General features: G+C 44.4%; 1 protein-coding gene across 1 annotated transcript in view; it reads right to left on the bottom strand.

Moving 5' to 3' along the window:
• PYGM (glycogen phosphorylase, muscle associated) overlaps nt 1-21,079 on the bottom strand; it is a 98,028-nt gene that overhangs the window by 13,440 nt on the left and 63,509 nt on the right. Inside the window, exons 17-19 of the mRNA XM_053719986.1 lie at nt 9,480-9,687; nt 2,903-3,037; nt 2,508-2,574 (exon numbers count right to left, since the gene is read on the bottom strand). Coding sequence (XP_053575961.1) covers nt 2,508-2,574; nt 2,903-3,037; nt 9,480-9,687 — 410 coding nt within the window. The remainder of the gene's footprint in view (nt 1-2,507; nt 2,575-2,902; nt 3,038-9,479; nt 9,688-21,079) is intronic.

The raw sequence follows: 21,079 nt of genomic DNA, 5'->3' as shown, positions 1-21,079 counted from the left end.
GTGTCACTGTGTCACCTGCAGTTTAAGAGACACACTCATAGTCCCCTCCTGTCTGTGTCACTGTGTCACCTGTAGTATGAGAGACACGCTCATAGCTCCCTCCTGTCTTGGTCACTGTGTCACCTGCATTGTGAGCGTCACACTCATAGCTCCCTCCTGTCTGTGTCACTGTGTCACCTGCAGTTTAAGAGACACACTCATAGCTCCCTCTTGTCTGTGTCACTGTGTCACCTGCTGTGTGAGAGACACACTCATAGCTCCCTCCTGTCTGTGTCACTGTGTCACCTGCAGTATGAGAGACAAACTCATAGCTCCCTCCTGTCTGTGTCACTGTGTCACCTGCTGTGTGAGAGACACACTCATAGCTCCCTCCTGTCTGTGTCACTGTGTCACCTGCAGTATGAGAGACAAACTCATAGCTCCCTCCTGTCTGTGTCACTGTGTCACCTGCTGTGTGAGAGACACACTAATAGCTCCCTCCTGTCTGTGTCACTTTGTCACCTGTAGTATGAGAGACACGCTCATAGCTCCCTCCTGTTTGTGTCACTGTGTCACCTGCAGTGTAAGAGACACACTCATAGCTCCCTCCTGTTTGTGTCACTGTGTCACCTGCAGTGTGAGGGACACACTAATAGCTCCCTCCTGTCTGTGTCACTGTGTCACCTGCAGTTTAAGAGACACACTAATAGCTCCCTCCTGTCTGTGTCACTGTGTCACCTGCAGTTTAAGAGACACACTAATAGCTCCCTCCTGTCTGTGTCACTGTGTCACCTGCAGTGTGAGAGACACACTAATAGCTCCCTCCTGTCTGTGTCACTGTGTCACCTGCAATGTGAGAGACACACTAATAGCTCCCTCCTGTCTGTGTCACTGTGTCACCTGCAGTGTGAGAGACACACTAATAGCTCCCTCCTGTCTGTGTCACTGTGTCACCTGTAGTGTTAGGGACACACTCATAGCCCCCTCCTGTCTGTGTCACTGTGTCACCTGCAGTGTGAGCGTCACACTCATAGCTCCCTCCTGTTTGTGTCACTGTGTCACCTGCAGTTTAAGAGACACACTAATAGCTCCCTCCTGTCTGTGTCACTGTGTCACCTGCAGTGTGAGAGACAACTCATAGCTCCCTCCTGTCTGTGTCACTGTGTCACCTACAGTGTGAGAGACATTCTCATAGCTCCCTCCTGTCTGTATCACTGTGTCACCTGTAGTGTGAGGTACACACTCATAGCCCCCCTCCTGTCTGTATCACTGTGTCACCTGCAGTGTGAGACAACTCATAGCTCCCTCCTGTCTGTGTCACTGTGTCACCTGCAGTGTGAGAGACAACTCATAGCTCCCTCCTGTCTGTGTCACTGTGTCACCTGCAGTGTGAGAGACAACTCATAGCTCCCTCCTGTCTGTGTCACTGTGTCACCTGCAGTGTGAGGGACACACAAATAGCTCCCTCCTGTCTGTGTCACTGTGTCACCTGCAGTGTGAGGGACACACAAATAGCTCCCTCCTGTCTGTGTCACTGTGTCACCTGCAGTGTGAGAGACACACTAATAGCTCCCTCCTGTCTGTATCACTGTGTTACCTTAAGTGTGAGAGACACACTAATAGCTCCCTCCTGTCTGTGTCACTGTGTTACCTTAAGTGTGAGAGACACACTCATAGCTCCCTCCTCTGTTTGTCACTGTGTCAAACGCAGCGTGAGAGACACACTCATAGCTACCTCCTGTCTGTGTCACTGTGTCACCTGCAGTGTGTGGGACACACTCATAGCCCCCACCTGTCTGTGTCACTGTGTTATCTGCAGTGTGAGGGACACACTCATAGCCCCTCCTGTCTGTGTCACTGTGTCACCTGCAGTGTGAGGGACACACTCATAGCCCCCTCCTGTCTGTGTCACTGTGTCACCTGCAGTGTGAGAGACACACTCATAGCCCCCCTTGTCTGTGTCACTGTGTCACCTGCAGTGAATGAGGGACACACACATAGCTCCCTCTAGTCTGTCACTGTGTCACCTGCAGTATGAAGGACACGCTCAGAGTAAACATGTTCAGATTTTTTCGAATTTCAGTTCGGATTGACTCAAATTTGGATACATTTTAATGCATTTGTTTCGGATTCGGATACATTTAAATGCATTCGGATGTATTAGTTTCAGATCGATTCGTAAATTCGGAAGTTCGGGATGTGTTATGTTGATTCAGATGGTTCCAAGTTACACAAACGGAATTATTTCACTGTTCTATCTCACTAAATCTCACTAAATTTAATTGTTATACTGAATTGTGATTAGTCCATGGCCATTCAAATGCATTCAAATACATCCGAACTAATCGGATTTATTCGTTACAAATGCATTTGGATTAGTTTAGTTTTGTTGCTAGGGTAATTCGGAAATTCGAATCTCAGAATTTTGCGAATTAGTACGAATTTAGATTCGGAACTAAACGAATCGCACATGTCTAGCTCATAGCTTCCTCTTTTCTATCTCATTGTCATCTCATGTGACTTATCACCTTGTACAGAGCACTGACAGCGTCCTGGCTTCTGATATAATCTTCATAATCTGCAAACACTTTAAACCTGTAAAGAAAAAAAAGACATTTCTTGTTACTGACAGTCAGAGGGCAGAAATAAATAAGAATAACAAAGGACAAATGATTGTGTGCAGGAAAGAGTGACGGAAATAAAGAATAAATTGAGGAAACAAGTATAGAGAAGAATGAGCAGACATAAAGCGAGTCAGTGATGGGGAGTGAAGAAGAGACACGAGAGAGCGAGCAGTATGGCGTGCTTGAGCGAGCAGTATGGCGTGCTTGAGCGAGCAGACAGCAAGTGCGACATATAGGGACATCAGTTAGGGAGGCAGACAGGGAGACACATTAATAAACAGAATAGATGTGATTCTGACCTGTCGTGGTTCATCAGCAAATTGACAATGTCCTTGAAGAGGTCGGGTTGTTTGGGTGAGAAATATCCTGAGTTAAGCTGATCGATGACTTGTCTGAGCTCTGGGATTCTCTCGTAGTACAGGCGAGCGTTGTACCTGCGCACACACACGGTTACTGCACACATGGCTGACAGTGATATGATACATATGACACGTGTGTTGTGTAACAAATATAATAACCGTGCCCTATGAGGAAATTGTGCACGAGTCTGTTTTATCTGTGTGTGACAACAAAGTATGTCTGTGTGAGGTACTACAGGTGTGTGCGTATTACATGTTCCTCTGTGTATATAAACATTTGCATGGTATACTGTGGTATGTTAGTGAAAGTATATGTTTGTATTTGACAGATATTTTGTCTATGTACACTAGTGAGTGTATATGTGTATGTACGTGTTTTATTGAATGTATATGTATGTGTATGTGTACAAGTGTGTGTATGTGTGTGTATGTGCATGTGTGTGTGTGTATATGTGTGTTTGTATATATATGAATTTGTGTGTGTATGAGTATTTGTATATGTATATGCCTGTGTGCATACGTGTGTTTGTATGAATATGTTCATGTGTGTGTGTGTATGTATGTTTATGAATATGTGTGTTTGTGCATGTGTGTATATGTATGTGTATGTGTATATGAAGATGTGCATATGTATGTGTGTGTGTTTGTACGTATATGAATTTGTGTGTGTATCAGTATGTGCATATGTATTAGTACGTGTTTGTGTGTATGTGCACATGTGTGTGTGCATATGTGTGTTTGTATGAATATGTGCATGTGTGTGTATGTATGTATATGAATATGTGTGTATGTGGACGTGTGTATATGCATGTGTCTGTGTGTGTATGTATGTATATGAATATGTGTGTATGTGGACGTGTGTATATGCATGTGTCTATGTGTGCATGTGTGTATATGCATGTGTCTGTGTGTGCATGTGTGTATATGCATGTGTGTGTCTGTGTGTGCATGTGTGTATATGCATGTGTCTGTGTGTGCATGTGTGTGTCTGTGTGTGCATGTGTGTATATGCATGTGTGTGTCTGTGTGTGCATGTGTGTATATGCATATGTGTGTCTGTGTGTGCATGTGTATATGCATGTGTGTGTCTGTGTGTGCATGTGTGTATATGCATGTGTGTGTCTGTGTGTGCATGTGTGTGTATGCATGTGTGTGTCTGTGTGTGCATGTGTGTATATGCATGTGTGTGTCTGTGTGTGCATGTGTGTGTATGCATGTGTGTGTCTGTGTGTGCATGTGTGTATATGCATGTGTGTGTCTGTGTGTGCATGTGTGTGTATGCATGTGTGTGTCTGTGTGTGCATGTGTGTATATGCATGTGTGTGTGTGTGTGCATGTGTGTATATGCATGTGTGTGTCTGTGTGTGCATGTGTGTATATGCATGTGTCTGTGTCTGCATGTGTGTGTCTGTGTGCATGTGTGTATATGCATGTGTCTGTGTGTGCATGTGTGTATATGCATGTGTCTGTGTGTGCATGTGTGTATATGCATGTGTCTGTGTGTGCATGTGTGTATATGCATGTGTCTGTGTGTGCATGTGTGCATATGCATGTGTGTGTCTGTGTGTGCATGTGTGTATATGCATGTGTGTGTCTGTGTGTGCATGTGTATATATGCATGTGTGTGTCTGTGTGCGCATGTGTGTATATGCATGTGTCTGTGTGTGCAAGTGTGTATATGCATGTGTGTGTCTGTGTGTGCGCCTGTGTGTATATGCATGTGTCTGTGTGTGCATGTGTGTATATGAATGTGTGTGTATATGCATGTGTGTCTGTGTGTGCATGTGTGTATATGCATGTGTCTGTGTGTGCATGTGTGTATATGCATGTGTCTGTGTGTGCATGTGTGTATATGCATGTGTCTGTGTGTCTATGTGTGTATATGCATGTGTCTGTGTGTCTATGTGTGTATATGCATGTGTCTATGTGTGTATATGCATGTGTCTATGTGTCTATGTGTGTATATGCATGTGTCTGTGTGTGCATGTGTGTATATGCATGTGTCTGTGTGTGCATGTGTGTATATGCATGTGTCTGTGAATGCATGTGTGATGCATGTGTCTGTGTGTGCATGTGTGTATATGCATGTGTCTATTTGTCTATGTGTGTATATGCATGTGTGTGTCTGTGTGTGCATGTGTGTATATGCATGTGTCTGTGTGTCTATGTGTGTATATGCATGTGTCTGTGTGTCTGTGTGTATATGCATGTGTCTATGTGTGTATATGCATGTGTCTATGTGTGTATATGCATGTGTCTGTGAGTGCATGTGTGATGCATGTGTGTATATGCATGTGTCTGTGTGTCTGTGTGTCTATGTGTGTATATGCATGTGTCTGTGTGTGCATGTGTGTATATGCATGTGTCTGTGTGTGCATGTGTGTATATGCATGTGTCTGTGTGTGCATGTGTGTATATGCATGTGTGTGTCTGTGTGTGCATGTGTGTATATGCATGTGTCTGTGTGTGCATGTGTGTATATGCATGTGTCTGTGTGTCTATGTGTGTATATGCATGTGTCTGTGTGTCTATGTGTGTATATGCATGTGTCTGTGTGTGCATGTGTGTATATGCATGTGTCTGTGTGTATATGCATGTGTCTGTGTGTGCATGTGTGTATATGCATGTGTCTGTGAGTGCATGTGTGATGCATGTGTCTGTGAGTGCATGTGTGATGCATGTGTCTGTGTGTCTATGTGTGTATATGCATGTGTCTGTGTGTCTATGTGTGTATATGCATGTGTCTGTGTGTGCATGTGTGTATATGCATGTGGCTGTGTGTGCATGTGTGTATATGCATGTGTCTGTGTGTGCATGTGTGTATATGCATGTGTCTGTGTGTGCATGTGTGCATATGCATGTGTCTGTGAGTGCATGTGTGATGCATGTGTCTGTGTGTGCATGTGTGTATATGCATGTGTCTGTGTGTCTATGTGTGTATATGCATGTGTCTGTGTGTCTATGTGTGTATATGCATGTGTCTGTGTGTGCATGTGTGTATATGCATGTGTCTGTGAGTGCATGTGTGATGCATGTGTCTGTGTGTGCATGTGTGTATATGCATGTGTCTGTGTGTCTATGTGTGTATATGCATGTGTCTGTGTGTCTATGTGTGTATATGCATGTGTCTGTGTGTCTATGTGTGTATATGCATGTGTCTGTGAGTGCATGTGTGATGCATGTGTCTGTGTGTGCATGTGTGTATATGCATGTGTCTGTGTGTCTATGTGTGTATATGCATGTGTCTGTGTGTCTATGTGTGTATATGCATGTGTCTGTGTGTGCATGTGTGTATATGCATGTGTCTGTGTGTGCATGTGTCTGTGTGTCTGTGTGTATATGCATGTGTCTGTGTGTCTATGTGTGTATATGCATGTGTCTGTGTGTCTATGTGTGTATATGCATGTGTCTGTGTGTGCATGTGTGTATATGCATGTGCCTGTGTGTGCATGTGTGTGTGTGTGCATGTGTCTGTGTGTCTATGTGTGTATATGCATGTGTCTGTGTGTCTATGTGTGTATATGCATGTGTCTGTGTGTCTATGTGTGTATATGCATGTGTCTGTGTGTGCATGTGTGTATATGCATGTGTCTGTGTGTCTATGTGTGTATATGCATGTGTCTGTGTGTGCATGTGTGTATATGCATGTGTCTGTGAGTGCATGTGTGATGCATGTGTCTGTGTGTGCATGTGTGTATATGCATGTGTCTGTGTGTGCATGTGTGTATATGCATGTGTCTGTGAGTGCATGTGTGATGCATGTGTCTGTGTGTGCATGTGTGTATATGCATGTGTCTGTGTGTCTATGTGTGTATATGCATGTGTCTGTGTGTGCATGTGTGTATATGCATGTGTCTGTGAGTGCATGTGTGATGCATGTGTCTGTGTGTGCATGTGTGTATATGCATGTGTCTGTGTGTCTATGTGTGTATATGCATGTGTCTGTGTGTCTATGTGTGTATATGCATGTGTCTGTGTGTCTATGTGTGTATATGCATGTGTCTGTGAGTGCATGTGTGATGCATGTGTCTGTGTGTGCATGTGTGTATATGCATGTGTCTGTGTGTCTATGTGTGTATATGCATGTGTCTGTGTGTCTATGTGTGCATATGCATGTGTCTGTGTGTGCATGTGTCTGTGTGTGCATGTGTGTATATGCATGTGTCTGTGTGTCTATGTGTGTATATGCATGTGTCTGTGTGTCTATGTGTGTATATGCATGTGTCTGTGTGTCTATGTGTGTATATGCATGTGTCTGTGTGTGCATGTGTGTATATGCATGTGTCTGTGTGTGCATGTGTGTATATGCATGTGTCTGTGTGTCTATGTGTGTATATGCATGTGTCTGTGTGTCTATGTGTGCATATGCATGTGTCTGTGTGTGCATGTGTCTGTGTGTGCATGTGTGTATATGCATGTGTCTGTGTGTCTATTTGTGTATATGCATGTGTCTGTGTGTCTATGTGTGTGTATATGCATGTGTCTGTGTGTCTATGTGTGTATATGCATGTGTCTGTGTGTTTATGTGTGTATATGCATGTGTCTGTGAGTGCATGTGTATATGCATGTGTCTGTGTGTGCATGTGTCTGTGTGTCTATGTGTGTATATGCATGTGTCTATGTGTCTATGTGTGCATATGCATGTGTCTGTGTGTGCATGTGTCTGTGTGTGCATGTGTGTATATGCATGTGTCTGTGTGTCTATGTGTGCATATGCATGTGTCTGTGTGTCTATGTGTGTATATGCATGTGTCTGTGTGTCTATGTGTGCATATGCATGTGTCTGTGTGTGCATGTGTCTGTGTGTGCATGTGTGTATATGCATGTGTCTGTGTGTCTATGTGTGTATATGCATGTGCCTGTGTGTGCATGTGTGTATATGCATGTGTCTGTGTGTCTATGTGTGTATATGCATGTGTCTGTGTGTCTATGTGTGCATATGCATGTGTCTGTGTGTGCATGTGTCTGTGTGTGCATGTGTGTATATGCATGTGTCTGTGTGTCTATGTGTGCATATGCATGTGTCTGTGTGTCTATGTGTGTATATGCATGTGTCTGTGTGTCTATGTGTGCATATGCATGTGTCTGTGTGTGCATGTGTCTGTGTGTGCATGTGTGTATATGCATGTGTCTGTGTGTCTATGTGTGTATATGCATGTGCCTGTGTGTGCATGTGTGTATATGCATGTGTCTGTGTGTCTATGTGTGTATATGCATGTGTCTGTGTGTCAATGTGTGTATATGCATGTGTCTGTGTGTGCATGTGTGTATATGCATGTGTCTGTGTGTGCATGTGTGTATATGTATGTGTCTGTGTGTGCATGTGTGTATATGCATGTGTCTGTGTGTGCATGTGTGTATATGCATGTGTCTGTGTGTGCATGTGTGTATATGCATGTGTCTGTGTGTCTATGTGTGTATATGCATGTGTCTGTGTGTGCATGTGTGTATATGCATGTGTCTGTGTGTCTATGTGTGTATATGCATGTGTCTGTGTGTGCATGTGTGTATATGCATGTGTCTGTGTGTCTATGTGTGTATATGCATGTGTCTGTGTGTCTATGTGTGTATATGCATGTGTCTGTGTGTGCATGTGTGTATATGCATGTGTCTGTGTGTCTATGTGTGTATATGCATGTGTCTGTGTGTCTATGTGTGTATATGCATGTGTCTGTGTGTGCATGTGTGTGTATATGTATGTGTCTGTGTGTCTATGTGTGTATATGCATGTGTCTGTGTGTCTATGTGTGTATATGCATGTGTCTGTGTGTGCATGTGTGTATATGCATGTGTCTGTGTGTCTATGTGTCTATGTGTGTATATGCATGTGTCTGTGTGTGCATGTGTGTATATGTATGTGTCTGTGTGTCTATGTGTGTATATGCATGTGTCTGTGTGTGCATGTGTGTATATGCATGTGTCTGTGTGTATATGTGTGTATATGCATGTGTCTGTGTGTGCATGTGTGTATATGCATGTGTCTGTGTGTCTATGTGTGTATATGCATGTGTGTGTCTGTGTGTGCATGTGTGTATATGCATGTGTCTGTGTGTCTATGTGTGTATATGCATGTGTCTGTGTGTGCATGTGTGTATATGTATGTGTCTGTGTGTCTATGTGTGTATATGCATGTGTCTGTGTGTCTATGTGTGTATATGCATGTGTCTGTGTGTGCATGTGTCTGTGTGTCTATGTGTGTATATGCATGTGTCTGTGTGTCTATGTGTGTATATGCATGTGTCTGTGTGTGAATGTGTGTATATGTATGTGTCTGTGTGTCTATGTGTGTATATGCATGTGTCTGTGTGTCTATGTGTGCATATGCATGTGTCTGTGTGTCTATGTGTGTATATGCATGTGTCTGTGTGTCTATGTGTGTATATGCATGTGTCTGTGTGTCTATGTGTGTATATGCATGTGTCTGTGTGTCTATGTGTGTCTATGTGTGCATATGCATGTCTATGTGCTACACATAGTGGACACTTCAGATAAAAGTTGCCATCACAGACATACTTACCCCTCCCGGTCTAGTCGCTCTACATCAGGTACCCTCATGCCAAAGATGAACAGATTGTCCTCACCAGCTTCTTCAGCCATCTCAACGTTTGCCCCATCCATAGTGCCAATTGTCAGGGCTCCATTCAACATAAACTTCATGTTCCCGGTGCCAGATGCCTCTGTGCCAGCTGTGGAGATCTGTTCTGAGAGGTCAGCTGCAGGGACCACTGAGGAACAACCATACAACAGAAGTTAATTGTCTATAGATAGACAGACAGACAGACAGACAGACAGACAGACAGACAGACAGATAGATAGATAGATAGATAGATAGATAGATAGATAGACAGATAGGGGGGTGTAACTGCTGGCTGTCAGTAGACAATGGCTATAAAGCAGGAATATCTCTCATGTTTTCAGCCAACACTCTATTTGGTGCCCTAAACTCTCCTCCTGCACTGAGCAACCGACCTCTGTCTATCACTAAACCCCTAATGCCCCCTATTGGGTGTAACAATCTTGTAAAAACAACTAACAATCGCTTTTCTTCATTTCCTGTCTCATTATTTCTTCTCTGCTCTTCCTGTATCTACAAGAAACAAACACAAAATTGTTGCCAGATTCTCTTTAAATCTTTACCCATAATGCTGCTTTCCTCACTTACTGTCACCCTTCATGCCCCCACTTATAGCAGCTCACGTGCCTAATTACTGCACTAGGTCCACCTCACTACAGATCTCTACCACATTAGTGTAGAGTAGATGAGAGTCAATGGCATCTCAAATGGCTCTGTGAGTTCATGGTACTTGTTAACTCTAGAATGCAGGGATGAGGGAGCTTAAGTGGATCCAGTGCATAAAATGATATACAGCGGATAAAGCTGGAGAGGTTGGTTAGTGGATTTAGCAAAGTGTTTATAAATGTTCACCTACCAGTACCATTTTGTTTTCATACAACTGAAGATCATAAACCATCCCATTAACATAACACTCATCCTCCAATAACAGCAGCTGTTTGATCCCATATTCCCCCTTTTTTTAGGTTATGGTTTGAGTCTGCTTATGCTTCAGTCTATGTATGAGACCGTCTTATCACTACAGTCTACGTATGGGACCGGCTTATGCTACAGCCTACGTATGGGACCGGCTTAAAACTACAGTCTACGTATGAGACCGTCTTATCACTACAGTCTACGTATGAGACCGTCTTATCACTACAGTCTACGTATGAGACCGTCTTATCACTACAGTCTACGTATGGGATCGGCTTATAACTACAGTCTACGTATGAGACCGTCTTATCACTACAGTCTACGTATGGGACCGTCTTATAACTACAGTCTACGTATGAGACCGTCTTATCACTACAGTCTACGTATGAGACCGTCTTATAACTACAGTCTACGTATGAGACCGTCTTATCACTACAGTCTACGTATGGGACCGGCTTATAACTACAGTCTACGTATGAGACCGTCGTAAAACTACAGTCTACGTATGGGACCGGCTTAACAATACAGTCTACGTATGGGACTGGCTTATCACTACAGTCTACTTATGGGACCGGCTTATCACTACAGTCTATGTAAGGGACCAGCTTATCACTACAGTCTACGTATGGGACCAGATTATCACTACAGTCTATGTAAGGGACCAGCTTATCACTACAGTCTACATATGGGACCGGCTTATCACTACAGTCTATGTATGGGACCGGCTTATCACTACAGTCTACGTATGGGACCGGCTTATCACTACCGTCAATGTATGGGACCGGCTTATCACTACAGTCTATGTATGGGACTGGCTTATCACTACAGTCTACGTATGGGACCGGCTTATCACTACAGTCTACGTATGGGACCGGCTTATCACTACCGTCAATGTATGGGACCGGCTTATCACTACAGTCTATGTATGGGACTGGTTTATCACTACAGTCTACGTATGGGACCGGCTTATCACTACAGTCTACGTATGGGACCAGCTTAACACTACAGTCTATGTATGGGACCGGCTTATTACTACAGTCTAAGTATGGGACCAGCTTAACACTACAGTCTACGTAAAGGACCAGCTTATCACTACAGTCTACATATGGGACCGGCTTATCACTACAGGCTACATATGGGACCGGCTTATCACTACAGCCTACGTATGGGACCGGCTTATCACTACAGTCTACTTATGGGACCGGCTTATCACTACAGTCTACGTATGAGACCGGCTTATCACTACAGTCTACGTAAGGGACCGGCTTATCACTACAGCCTACGTATGGGACCGGCTTATCACTACAGTCTACTTATGGGACCGGCTTATCACTACAGTCTAAGTATGGGACCAGCATAACACTACAGTCTACGTAAAGGACCAGCTTATCACTACAGTCTACATATGGGACCGGCTTATCACTACAGGCTACATATGGGACCGGCTTATCACTACAGCCTACGTATGGGACCGGCTTATCACTACAGTCTACCTATGGGACCGGCTTATCACTACAGTCTATGTATGGGACTGGCTTATCACTACAGTCTATGTATGGGACTGGCTTATCACTACTGTCTACGTATGGGACCGGATTATCACTACAGTCTACGTAAGGGACCGGCTTATCACTACAGTCTATGTATGGGACTGGCTTCTAACTACAGTCTACTTATAGGACCGGCTTATCACTAGAGTCTATGTATGAGACCGGCTTATGCTACAGTCTACGTATGGGACTAGCTTATCACTACAGTCTACGTATAGGACCGGCTTATCACTACAGTCTATGTATAGGACCGGCTTATGCTACAGTCTACCTATGAAACTGGCTTATCACTACAGTCTACGTATGGGACCGGCTTAACACTACAGTCTACGTATGGATCCGGCTTATCACTACAGTCTGAGTATGGGACCAGTTTATCACTACAGTCTACGTATGGGACCGGCTTATCACTACAGTCTACATATGGGACCGGCTTATCACTACAGTCTACATATGGGACCGGCTTATCACTACAGTCTATGTATGGGACCGGCTTATCACTACTGTCTACGTATGGGACCAGATTATCACTACTGTCTACGTATGGGACTGGCTTATCACTACAGTCTACGTAAGGGACCGGCTTATCACTACAGTCTATGTATGGGACCGGCTTATAACTACAGTCTACTTATAGGACCGGCTTATCACTAGAGTCTATGTATGAGACCGGCTTATGCTACAGTCTACGTATGGGACAAGCTTATCACTACAGTCTATGTATAGGACCGGCTTATCACTACAGTCTATGTATAGGACCGGCTTATGCTACAGTCTACCTATGAAACAGGCTTATCACTACTGTCTACGTATGGGACTGGCTTATCACTACAGTCTATGTATAGGACCGGCTTATCACTACAGTCTATGTATAGGACCGGCTTATGCTACAGTCTACCTATGAAACCGGCTTATCACTACTGTCTACGTATGGGACCAGATTATCACTACTGTCTACCTATAGGACCGGCTTATCACTACAGTCTACGTAAGGGACCGGCTTATCACTACAGTCTACGTAAGGGACCGGCTTATCACTACAATCTATGTATGGGACCGGCTTATAACTACAGTCTACTTATAGGACCGGCTTATCACTAGAGTCTATGTATGAGACCGGCTTATGCTACAGTCTACGTATGGGACTAGCTTATCACTACAGTCTGAGTATGGGACCAGCTTATCACTACAGTCTACGTATGGGACCGGCTTATCACTACAGTCTATGTATGGGACCGGCTTATCACTACTGTCTACGTATGGGACCAGATTATCACTACAGTCTACGTAAGGGACCGGCTTATGCTACAGTCTACGTATGGGACTAGCTTATCACTACAGTCTACGTATAGGACCGGCTTATCACTACAGTCTATGTATGGGACCGGCTTATAACTACAGTCTATGTATGAGACCGGCTTATGCTACAGTCTACGTATGGGACTAGCTTATCACTACAGTCTACGTATAGGACCGGCTTATCACTACAGTCTACGTATAGGACCGGCTTATCACTACAGTCTACCTATGAAACCGGCTTATCACTACAGTCTACGTATGGGACCAGCTTAACACTACAGTCTACGTATGGATCCGTCTTATCACTACAGTCTAAGTATGGGACCAGATTATCACTACAGTCTACCTATGAAACCGGCTTATCACTACAGTCTACGTATGGGACCAGATTATCACTACAGTCTAAGTATGGGACCAGATTATCACTACAGTCTACATATGGGACCGGCTTATGCTACAATCTACCTTTGGGACCGGCTTATAACTACAGTCTACGTATGGGACCGGCTTATCACTACTGTCTATGTATGGGACCGGCTTATCACTACAGTCTACGTATGGGACCGGCTTATCACTACAGTCTACGTATGGGACCGGCTTATGCTATAATCTACCTTTGGGACCGGTTTATAACAACAGTCTATGTATGGGACCGGCTTATGCTACAGTCTGACTACGGGACCGGCTTATCACTACAGTCTGCGTAAGGGACCGGCTTATCACTACAGTCTATGTATGGGACCGGCTTATCACTACAGTCTACGTATGGGACCGGCTTATGCTATAATCTACCTTTGGGACCGGTTTATAACAACAGTCTATGTATGGGACCGGCTTATGCTACAGTCTACCTACGGGACCGGCTTATCACTACAGTCTGCGTAAGGGACCGTCTTATCACTACAGTCTACGTATGGGACCGGCTTATCACTACAGTCTACATACGGGACCGTCTTATCACTACAGTCTATGTATGGGACCAGCTTATCACTACAGTCTATGTATGGGACAAGCTTATCACTACAGTCTATGTATGGGACCGGCATATCACTACAGTCTGCATATGGGACCGGCTTATGCTACAGTCTACCTATGGGACCGGCTTATCACTATAGTCTACGTATGGGACCAGCTTTTCACTACAGTCTACGTATGGTACCGGCTTATCACTACAGTCTACGTATGGGACCAGCTTTTCACTACAGTCTATGTATGGGACCGGCTTATCACTACAGTCTACGTATGGGACCGGCTTATGCTATAATCTACCTTTGGGACCGGTTTATAACAACAGTCTATGTATGGGACCGGCTTATGCTACAGTCTACCTACGGGACCGGCTTATCACTACAGTCTGCGTAAGGGACCGTCTTATCACTACAGTCTACGTATGGGACCGGCTTATCACTACAGTCTACATACGGGACCGTCTTATCACTACAGTCTATGTATGGGACCAGCTTATCACTACAGTCTATGTATGGGACAAGCTTATCACTACAGTCTATGTATGGGACCGGCATATCACTACAGTCTGCATATGGGACCGGCTTATGCTACAGTCTACCTATGGGACCGGCTTATCACTATAGTCTACGTATGGGACCAGCTTTTCACTACAGTCTAAGTATGGGACCGGTTTATGCTACATTCTATGTTTCGGACCAGCTTATGCTACAGTCCACGTATTGGACTGGCTTATAACTACAGTATACATATGGGACCTGCTTATCACTATAGTCTACCTATGGGACCTGCTTATAACTACAGTCTACCTATAGGACCGGATTATAACTGCAATCTACCAATACGACCATCTTATAACTACAGTCTACCTATAGGACAGGCTTATCACTACAGTCTAGGTATGGGACCAGTTTAAGCTACAGTCTACCTAAGGGAAAGGCTTATCACTATAGTCTACCTATAGGACCGACTTATAACTACAGTCTACCTTTAGGACCGGCTTATAACTACAGTCTAAGTATGGATCCAGCTTATAACTACAGTCTAAGTATGGGTCCAGCTTATAACTACAGTCTATGTATGGGACCGGCTTATGCTGCAATCTATGTATGGGACCAGCTTATGCTACAGTCTACCTATGGGACTGGATTATCACTACAGTCTACGTATGGGACCGGCTTATCACTACAGTCTACATATAGGACCGCTTATCACTACAATCTATGTATGGGGCCAGCTTATGCTACAGTTTACGTATGGGACTGGATTGTCACTACAGTTTACATATCGTATTATCACTACGGTCTACATATGGGACCGGCTTTTCACTACAGTCTACGTATGGGACCGGTTTATCCTACAGTCTACCTATGGGACAGGCTTATCACTATAGTCTACATATTGGACTGGCTTATCACTACAGTCTACCTATAGGACCGGCTCATAACTACAGTCTAAGTATGGGACCGGCCTATCACTACAGTCTACCTATAGGACAGGCTTATCACTACAGTCTAAGTATGGGACCAGCTTATCACTACAATCTAAGTATGGGATCAGCTTATCACTACAGTCTACATATGGTTCCGGCTTATGTTACAGTCTATGTATAGGACCGGCTTATCACTACAGTCTACGTAAGGGACCGGCTTATCACTATAGTCTACATAAAGGATCGCTTATCACTACAGTCTATGTATGGGACAAGCTTATCACTACAGTCTTTGTAAGAGCCCAGCTTATCACTACAGTCTACGTAAGGGACCGGCTTATCACTACAGTCTACCTATGGGACTGGCTTATGCTACAGTCTACCTATGGGACTGGCTTATGCTACAGTCTACCTATGGGACAGGCTTATCACTACAGTCTACCTAAGGGACCGGCTTATCACTACAGTCTACGTATGGGACCAGCTTATGCTACAGTCTATGTAAGGGACCGGCTTATCACTACAGTCTACGTATGGGACCGGCTTATCACTACAGTCTACGTATGGGACCAGCTTATGCTACAGTCTATGTAAGGGACCGGCTTATCACTACAGTCTACCTAAGGGACCGGCTTATCACTACAGTCTACCTAAGGGACCGGCTTATCACTACAGTCTACGTATGGGACCAGCTTATGCTACAGTCTATGTAAGGGACCGGCTTATCACTACAGTCTACGTATGGGACCAGCTTATGCTACAGTCTATGTAAGGGACCGGCTTATCACTACAGTCTACGTAAGGGACCGGCTTATCACTACAGTCTACCTAAGGGACCGGCTTATCACTACAGTCTACGTATGGGACCAGCTTATGCTACAGTCTATGTAAGGGACCGGCTTATCACTACAGTCTACGTAAGGGACCGGCTTATCACTACAGTCTACCTAAGGGACCGGCTTATCACTACAGTCTACGTAAGGGACCAGCTTATCACTACAGTCTACGTAAGGGACCGGCTTATCACTACAGTCTACGTAAGGGACCGGCTTATCACTACAGTCTACGTATGGGACCAGCTTATGCTACAGTCTACGTATAGGACCGGCTTATCACTACAGTCTACGTAAGGGACCGGCTTATCACTACAGTCTACCTATGGGACTGGCTTATGCTACAGTCTACCTATGGGACTGGCTTATGCTACAGTCTACCTATGGGACTGGCTTATGCTACAGTCTATGTATGGGACCGGCTTATCACTACAGTCTATGTATGGGACCGGCTTATGCTACAGTCTATGTATGGGACCGGCTTATCACTACAGTCTACATATGGGACCGGCTTATCACTACAGTCTATGTATGGGACCGGCTTATGCTACAGTCTACGTAAGGGACCGGCTTATCACTACAGTCTACATATGGGACCGGCTTATCACTACAGTCTATGTATGGGACCAGCTTATGCTACAGTCTACGTATAGGACCGGCTTATCACTACAGTCTACTTAAGGGGCCTGGCTTATCACTACAGTCTACTTAAGGGGCCCAGCTTATCACTACAGTCTACGTATGGGACCGGCTTATCACTACAGTCTACGTAAGGGACCGGCTTATCACAACAGTCTACGTAAGGGACCGGCTTATCACTACAGTCTAAGTATGGGACCGGCTTATCACTACAGTCTAAGTATGGGACTGGCCTATGCTACAGTCTACCTATGTGACAGGCTTATCACTATAGTCTACATATAGGACCACTTACAGTCTACGTAAGGGACCGGTTTATCACTACAGTCTACCTATAGGACAGGATTATCACTACAGTCTATGTATGGGACCAGCTAATGCTACATTCTACATTTGAGACTGGCTTATAACTAAAGTCTATGTATGGGACTGGCTTATGCTACAGTGTTTGTATGGGACCGGCTTATCACAACAGTCTACGTAAGGGACCGGCTTATCACAACAGTCTACGTAAGGGAACGGCTTATCACTACAGTCTACGTATGGGACCGGCTTATCACAACAGTCTACGTATGGGACCGGCTTATCACAACAGTCTACGTAAGGGACCGGCTTATCACTACAGTCTACGTAAGGGACCGGCTTATCACTACAGTCTACGTATGGGACCGGCTTATCACAACAGTCTACGTAAGGGACCGGCTTATCACTACAGTCTACGTAAGGGACCGGCTTATCACTACAGTCTACGTAAGGGACCGGCTTATCACTACAGTCTACGTAAGGGACCGGCTTATCACTACAGTCTACGTAAGGGACCGGCTTATCACTACAGTCTACGTAAGGGACCGGCTTATCACTACAGTCTACGTAAGGGACCGGCTTATCACTACAGTCTACGTAAGGGACCGGCTTATCACTACAGTCTACGTAAGGGACCGGCTTATCACTACAGTCTACGTAAGGGACCGGCTTATCACTACAGTCTACGTATGGGACCGGCTTATCACAACAGTCTACGTAAGGGACCGGCTTATCACTACAGTCTACGTAAGGGACTGGCTTATCACTACAGTCTAGCTAAGGGACTGGCTTATCACTACAGTTTACATATGGGACCGGCTTATCACTACAGTCTACGTAAGGGACCGGCTTATCACTACAGTCTACGTAAGGGACCGGCTTATCACTACAGTCTACGTAAGGGACCGGCTTATCACTACAGTCTACGTATGGGACCGGCTTATCACAACAGTCTACGTAAGGGACCGGCTTATCACTACAGTCTACGTAAGGGACTGGCTTATCACTACAGTCTAGCTAAGGGACTGGCTTATCACTACAGTTTACATATGGGACCGGCTTATCACTACAGTCTACGTAAGGGACCGGCTTATCACTACAGTCTACGTAAGGGACCGGCTTATCACTACAGTCTACGTAAGGGACCGGCTTATCACTACAGTCTACGTAAGGGACCGGCTTATCACTACAGTCTACGTAAGGGACCGGCTTATCACTACAGTCTACGTAAGGGACCGGCTTATCACTACAGTCTACGTAAGGGACTGGCTTATCACTACAGTCTACCTATGGGACTGGCTTATCACTACAGTTTACATATGGGACAGGATTATCACTTCAGTCTACGTATGGGACCAGCTAATGCTACATTCTACATTTGAGACTGGCTTATAACTAAAGTCTATGTATGGGACTGGCTTATGCTACAGTGTTTGTATGGGACCAGTTTATCACTATAGTCTACATATAGGACCGCTTATCACAACAGTCTACTTAAGGGACCGGCTTATCACTACAGTCTATGTAAGGGACCGGCTTATCACTACAGTCTACGTAAGGGACCGGCTTATCACTACAGTCTATGTAAGGGACCGGCTTATCACTACAGTCTACGTAAGGGACCGGCTTATCACTACAGTCTAAGTAAGGGACCGGCTTATCACTACAGTCTACGTAAGGGACCGGCTTATCACTACAGTCTAAGTAAGGGACCGGCTTATCACTACAGTCTACGTAAGGGGCCTGGCTTATCACTACAGTCTACGTAAGGGACCGGCTTATCACTACAGTCTATGTAAGGGACCGGCTTATCACTACAGTCTATGTAAGGGACCGGCTTATCACTACAGTCTATGTAAGGGACCGGCTTATCACTACAGTCTATGTAAGGGACCGGCTTATCACTACAGTCTATGTAAGGGACCGGCTTATCACTACAGTCTAAGTATGGGACTGGTTTATCACTACAGTCTACGTATGGGACTGGTTTATCACTACAATCTACGTATGGGACTGGCCTATGCTACAGTCTACCTATGTGACAGGCTTATCACTATAGTCTACATATAGGACCACTTACAGTCTACGTAAGGGACCGGTTTATCACTACAGTCTACCTATAGGACCGGCTTATCACTACAGTCTATGTATGGGACCAGCTTATCACTACAGTCTACGTATGGGACCAGCTTATCACTACAGTCTACGTAAGGGACCGGCTTATCACTACAGTCTACGTATGGGACCAGATTATCACTACAGTCTATGTATGGGACCAGCTTATCACTACAGTCTACGTAAGGGACCGGCTTATCACTACAGTCTACGTATGGGACCAGATTATCACTACAGTCTATGTATGGGACCAGCTTATCACTACAGTCTAGCTAAGGGACTGGCTTATCATTACAGTTTACATATGGGACCGGATTTTCAGTGCAGTCTACGTATGGGACCGGCTAATGCTACAGTCTACATTTGAGATTGGCTTATAACTACAGTCTACATATGGGTCCGGCTTATAACTATAGACTATGTATGGGACCGGCTTATTACTGTTTTATAGCTACAGTATGCATATTGCACTGGTTTAAGCTACAGTATGCATATGGCACTGGTTTAAGCTACAGTATGCATATGGCACTGGTTTAAGCTACAGTATGCATATGGCACTGGTTTATAGATGCAGTATGCATATGGGACTGGTTTATAGATGCAGTATGCATATGAGACTGGTTTATAGCTACAGTATGCATATGGCACTGGTTTAAGCTACAGTATTCATATAGGACTGGTTTATGGCTACAGTATGCATTTGGCACAGGTTTATAGCTACAGTATGCAGATGGCACTGGTTTAAGCTACAGTATGCATATGGGACTGGTTTATAGCTACAGTATGCATATGGTACTGGTTTATAGCTACAGTATGCATATGAGACTGGTTTATAGCTACAGTATGCATATGGCACTGGTTTAAGCTACAGTATGCATATGGGACTGGTTTATAGCTACAGTATGCATATGGGACTGGTTTATAGCTACAGTATGCATATGGCACTGGTTTAAGCTACAGTGTGCATATGGGACTGGTTTATAGATGCAGTATGCATATGGGACTGGTTTATAGCTACAGTATGCATATGGTACTGGTTTATAGCTACAGTGTGCATATGGGACTGGTTTATAGCTACAGTGTGCATATGGGACTGGTTTATAGCTACAGTATGCATATGGGACTGGTTTATAGCTACAGTGTGCATATGGGACTGGTTTATAGCTACAGTATGCATATGGGACTGGTTTATAGCTACAGTATGCATATGGGACTGGTTTATAGCTACAGTATGCATATGAGACTGGTTTATAGCTACAGTATGCATATGGCACTGGTTTATAGCTACAGTATGCATATGGTACTGGTTTATAGCTACAGTATGCATATGAGACTGGTTTATAGCTACAGTATGCATATGGCACTGGTTTAAGCTACAGTATGCATATGGGACTGGTTTATAGCTACAGTATGCATATGGGACTGGTTTATAGCTACAGTATGCATATGGCACTGGTTTAAGCTACAGTATGCATATGAGACTGGTTTATA

This window comes from Bombina bombina, chromosome 7, assembly GCF_027579735.1.
Source record: "Bombina bombina isolate aBomBom1 chromosome 7, aBomBom1.pri, whole genome shotgun sequence".
Classification (NCBI taxonomy): Eukaryota; Metazoa; Chordata; class Amphibia; order Anura; family Bombinatoridae; genus Bombina; species Bombina bombina.
The sequence above is the reverse complement of the archived record's forward strand: the minus strand, read 5'-3'. Positions and strand labels throughout refer to the sequence as shown.